At 73.4% G+C, this 4,943-nt stretch overlaps 2 protein-coding genes across 2 annotated transcripts; one reads left to right on the top strand and one right to left on the bottom strand.

Annotated features, from left to right (window-relative positions):
• Positions 1-7: 7 nt before the first annotated feature.
• On the bottom strand, positions 8-3,672 carry LOC113941433 (neuronal tyrosine-phosphorylated phosphoinositide-3-kinase adapter 1-like; the record flags this gene model as incomplete). Its single annotated transcript, XM_027632584.1, is given in 6 exon segments — positions 8-539; positions 541-696; positions 1,052-1,293; positions 1,867-2,056; positions 3,244-3,379; positions 3,508-3,672. Coding segments are annotated over 6 exon segments (1,421 nt in total), but the record flags the coding sequence as incomplete, so codon positions are not given.
• On the top strand, positions 3,501-4,934 carry LOC113941434 (TSC22 domain family protein 4-like). The gene is made up of 4 exons (XM_027632585.1): positions 3,501-3,988; positions 4,082-4,173; positions 4,338-4,383; positions 4,595-4,934. The coding sequence occupies exons 1-4, from the start codon at positions 3,671-3,673 to the stop codon at positions 4,778-4,780; spliced, it is 642 nt and encodes a 213-aa protein (XP_027488386.1). The 5' UTR covers positions 3,501-3,670; the 3' UTR covers positions 4,781-4,934.
• The last annotated feature ends 9 nt before the right edge of the window (positions 4,935-4,943 follow it).

The following is a 4,943-nucleotide window of genomic DNA, read 5'->3' as shown; positions in this document are numbered from 1 at the left end:
GGGGGGCGGAGGGAGGGGCAGCGGCCCGAGCCCCGCCCCTCCCCCGCGCTCCCGCCCCGCCCCCCCCGCGTGGTGCGGGGGGAGGGGCGTGGAGTGGCTGCGCGCACGCGCGGGGGGCGGGGCCTCGCGGCGCTGGGGGAGGGGCAGGCGCGACACCGCCTCGGGGGGCGGGGCTAGTGGAGGGGGGCGGGGCGGAAGCAGGTTGGGGAAGGGCGGGGGGATGGGGGCGGGGCCAGAGAAGGGGGCGTGGCCGATAAAAGGGGTGCGGCCCGTGTGGGGGGCGTGACCGGAGAAGGGGGCGTGTCCCGCATAGGGAGAGTGTCCGTAGTGCGAGAAAGGGGCGTGGCCACCATGTGAGGGGGCGTGGCCGCGGAAGGGGGTGTGTCCGGTGAAAGGGGTGTGTCCAAAGCCCGGCCCCTCCCCCGCGGGCAGGGGGCAACTCATCTCCTCGTAAATGGCCTCGGGCTCCTCCGGGGGAGGGGGGGGCGCTCCCCCCGGCCCCCCCCGCCGGGGGTCCCCCCCGATCCCCCCCCGCGCGTCCCCCACCATCTCGATGTACACAGGCTCCTCCCCCTCCTCCCCCTCCCCCGCCGAGGGGGGGGGGCGGCGGGGGGGCCCCTCCTGACAGACGGGTCTGGGGGCTCCGCGAGGGCTTCAGGGGGGGGGTCTGGCGCACGCAGCCCCCCCGGGGGGTGCCTGGGGAGGGGAGGGGAATGTCAGTGAGAGTGGAACACCCCCCTTTTCCCCCAACCCCCAGGAACCGACTCCCTGCACCCCAAACCTCCCAAACCCCCTCCCTACCCCCAAAGCCCTGGAATCCACTCCCTGCTCTTCAGACCCCCCCCAGCCCCCCTCCCTGCCCCCGAGCCCTCTGAACCCTTCCCTGACCCCAAAGCCCCCAAACTCCCCTTTCTACTCCCAAACCTCTCCTGAACCCTCTCGATGCCCCCAAAATCACCTCCCAGTCCCCCAAACGAGCCCCTTCTCTGCCTCCCAACCCCTCCCGTGTCCCCTTCCCCAAATATCTCCCCGTGCTCCCCACTCCACTCACCCCCCCTCTTGGCGGGCGGCGCCTCGAGCCCCCTCCCCTCGGGGGGTCCCGTGCGGGGGCCGGGTGGGGGGCGCAGGGGGGGCCCCCCCGGGTCGGGGAGCCCCACGGCGTGGCAGGACAGGGAGCGGGGGGCCATGCCGGGGGCGCAGGGCCGGGGGCCGCGCTCCTGGGGCGCCGGCAGCGTCAGGAACCCCACGCGCAGCGGGCGCCGCAGAGACCCCCCATCCCGAGCCTTGGGGGCCCTGGGGGGAGAAAGGGGGGGTCGTGGGGGTCTCTGGGGATGCCCCAATCCGCCCAAAGAACCCTCTCGACCCCACCCTCGGGGGACACCAGTGGGGTACAGAGGGGAGTCCAACATCCATTGGTGCACTGTTCCCCACCTCAGGGGGTCCTGTGGTCCCGCCAGGAGCCTTCTGGGGTGCAGGGTGGGTCAGGGGTCCCGGGACTCCTCCAGGGATCCCAGGGCAGACTTGAGTGCCCCATCAGGGTGAGGGTGGTCCCTGTGTGGGTCAGGGGGCCCAGTGCCTCCCTAAGGTGCTCCTGATGTCCCCTCAGGGTGGTCCCATGAGGTCCCAGATATTCCCAAAACCCCCCAAAAGGTCTCGAGATGGTCCCACTGTCCCCCCAGTGCGTCCCCACTGTCCCCGGGGGGCCCTGTCCCCTCCCGGGGTGGGCTGGGGGTGGTCCCGCCGTGCCATCAGCGAGGTTCCAGGGTGGCTCAGGGATCCCAGTGTCCCTCCGGGGTGGGTTGGGGGTGGTCCCACTGTCCCACCCGTGTGTCCCCGCGCCCCCTCTGCCGCCGTGTCCCCCCTCACCCCTTCCTGGGCTCCTCGTCGCGGGGTCTCCACTCAGGGCGTCCCTTGCGCTGGAGCAGCCCCGCGGCGGCCGCTGGGGGGCGCTCCTCGCCCAGGCGCAGCAGGGTCACGGCGGCCGCTGGGGGGCGCTCCTCGCCCAGGCGCAGCAGGGCGGCGGCGGCGGCCGCGAGCTCCGACCGCGGGGGGGGCGCTCATGGCTGGGGCGGGGCCAGTCAGAGACACGCCCCCGGAGCGGTGGCCACGCCCACAGCCCAGCCTGGGGTCCCACCCCCCAAACCCAGTGCTGGGGTCCCTCCCGGACCCCCCCAGCCCAGTACCGGGGTCCCTGGACCCCACCCGAACCCAGACCCACCCTAATCCTGGACCCCCGAGGGACCCAGGTACCCCCCCGGCCCGGTCCTGGGGTCCTACCAGGACTCCCGGCGTTCCCAGTGACCTCCCACATCCCAGTCCCGGGGTCTCCCATCCCAGTCCTGGGATCCCATCGCCCCACCCGGACCCCGCCCCATCCCAGTCCTGGACCCCCAAAGGACTCAGTGCCTCCCCACCCCAGTCCTGGGGTCTCCCAACCCCACTCGGACCCCGCCCCAGTCCTTTGGTCCCAGAGCCCCCTCCCCCCATCCCAGTCCAGAGCCCCCGCCATCCCAGCCCTGGGATCCCACAGCCCCACCCGGACCCCCGGGGGTCCCAGTGCCCCCTCCCCCGGGTCCCTCCGTCCCTCCCGACCATTTTGGGGTCCTCCAAACCCCCACCATGCCCAAGGCCGCCCTCCCCACCATGGTCCCTTCCCACCCCTAGGATCCTGGGGTCCCCCATCCCGGTCCTGGACCCCCGGGGGTCCCAGTGCCCTCCTCCATCCCAGTCCCGGGGTCCCCGCTACCCACCCAGGGGGTCCCAGCGCCGCGGTCTCCCCAAAACCCCCAAACCCACCTGAAGTGTGACACCCCCCAAACCCTCCGCTCCCACCGCTGCTGAGGCCGCCCCGAAGCCCCCCCGGGTCGCCCCCGATCCGGGGGTCCCGCCATCGCTCCCCCTCCCCCCGATCCCTCTCCACCGCCCCACCCGCTCCCTCCGCCCTCCCTCCCCCATTACCTGTCTCTGTCTCAGGGGGTCCCAGATTTTGGGGGGGGGGGGGGGGGGTGGGGTATAAACTTCCCCCCCGCGCCCCCCCACCGCCGCCCCCGCGCCCGGGCCGGGCCGGGGGGGGGCGCCCGGGGGGGGCTCACGGGGGGCGTCGGCCCATGGCCATGGATGGGGGGGCTCCGGCGGCCTGTGGGGGAGACGCAGCGGGTGCTCACCGAGCCCAAAACGCCCCAAACCCCCCCGGGACCCCCAAACCCCCCCCCGATCCCCCCCCTCCTCCTCCTCCTCCCTCACCGGCCGCTCCCGCCTCCCGCGCGCGCGGCTGGAGCGCCGCTGACGCAGCGTCCGGGAAGCGGCGCTGCCGCGAGGCCGCCCCCTGGCGGATCGGATGACCCACCACCGGGGAGGCGGTCACGTGACTCAATCGCCGCTTTGGTGGGCGTGGCTTTATTCGGTGGGTGTGACCCAGGAGGCGTGGCTTCCTTGAGGGAGTTGTTTACTGCGGGGCGTGGTTTGTTGGGGGCGTGGCTTACGGAACACTCAGCTCATTGGGCGCGCCTTGTCGAGGGCGTGGCTAATGGGGTGGGCGCGGCTTGCACACGATCCTGATGCGTCACTTCCTGTTTCCACTTCCGGGTTCGGCGGCCGCCGCCGGTAACGGCTCCGGGCCGGGCCCCGCCATGTTCCTCCTCCTCCTCCTCCTCCCGCCGCCGCCGCCCCCATGAGCCGCAAGAAGAGCGGCTTCGCCATCACCAGCGTGCGCGGCGGCAGCGGGGCCGCGCCGGACGATGCCCCCGGGGCTTCTTCCTCATCCTCCACCGGCGGAAGCCCCGGCGGCTCGTCCCGGTTCCGCCTGGTCCGGTTCCTGGCGCCGGGGGAGGTGCTGCGGCGGGGCCGGTGGCTGTGCAGGGATTTCTACGAGCGGGACGCGGCGCCGCGGGGCTCCGGGAGGGTCCCGGTTTCGTTGGACGCCCCCCGGGCCCCCCCCGCCCCCCACCAGCCGCGATCGCTCGGGGCCTTCGCGCAGCTCGTGCAGCAGGTGAGGGGGCGGGGCCCGGGGGGCGGGGCCGGACGCGGACACGCCCACCAGGACCCCCCCCAAAACCCACCCTCACCCCCCCTTTGTTTACAGGCGCTGCCCCCCAAACCCCCCTCGCCGCGGCCCGCGGGGACCGAGCTGAGCGCGCGGCTGGAATTGGCCGGAGAGGAGGGCGAGGAGGAGGGGTGCGTGAGGGGCGGGATTTCCCCCCGCCCCCACCAAAAAGGGGAAGGAAATCGGGGGGTGGGGGAGGGGGGAAATTGGGCCCTTCCCCCACTTGGGGGGGGTGAGGGAGGGGCGATGTCTGTCTGTCTGTCTGTCTGACCCCTCCTCCTTTACACCCCCCCAGCTCCGGCAGCGTCTCTGCCATCGACAACAAGATCGAGAGGGCCATGGTGAGACCCCCGGGATGGGGGGCTTTGGGGTCCCGGATGGGGGGTTTCTGGGGGTCTCTGGGTCCTTGAGGTGGGGGGCTCTGGGTTCCAGCCCTAGGGGCGGGTGGGTCTCTGGTCCCACCTGGGGGGGATCTCTCTGTCCCATCTTTGGGGGTCCCTGTGCTCACTGTGGGGGTCCCTGGGGGTCTCTAAGGGGTCTCTCTGCCCGCAGGACCTGGTGAAGTCGCACCTGCTGCTGGCCGTGCGGGAGGAGGTGGAGGCTCTGCGGGAGCAGATCCGGGAGCTGAGCGAGCGCCGGGCGCAGCTGGAGCGGGAGAACCGCCTGCTCCGCACCCTCGCCACCCCCCAGCAGCTCGCCCTGCTGAGCCCCCCCGGGCCGCCCCCGGGGCCGCCCTGAGCCCGAGGGGGAGTCCCGGGGAGCTTCTCAGGGGGGCGGGCGGGGGGTCCCCGCTCGCCGCTGCTTTATGGGGGGGCGGGGGGTGTAACGCACCTCCCTCCCCCTTTCTTGCGCAATTCGGGGCCTTTTCTAATAAAGCCGGGTTTTTACAGCACGGGGGGGG

This window comes from Corapipo altera, unplaced genomic scaffold (genome assembly GCF_003945725.1).
Source record: "Corapipo altera isolate COAL_440 unplaced genomic scaffold, ASM394572v1 60767, whole genome shotgun sequence".
In the NCBI taxonomy this organism is placed as follows: domain Eukaryota; kingdom Metazoa; phylum Chordata; class Aves; order Passeriformes; family Pipridae; genus Corapipo; species Corapipo altera.
Note: the sequence above shows the minus strand (reverse complement) of the source record. Positions and strands in the feature narration are given on the sequence as shown.

Bases quoted from the DNA above. Each gene is read 5' to 3' on its own strand.
- LOC113941434 (XM_027632585.1), top strand. From the start codon at position 3,671: ATGAGCCGCAAGAAGAGCGGCTTCGCCATCACCAGCGTGCGCGGCGGC. The intron at 3,989-4,081 runs GTGAGGGGGCGG...CTTTGTTTACAG, and splicing joins TCGCGCAGCTCGTGCAGCAG to GCGCTGCCCCCCAAACCCCC. The intron at 4,174-4,337 runs GTGCGTGAGGGG...ACACCCCCCCAG, and splicing joins GAGGAGGGCGAGGAGGAGGG to CTCCGGCAGCGTCTCTGCCA.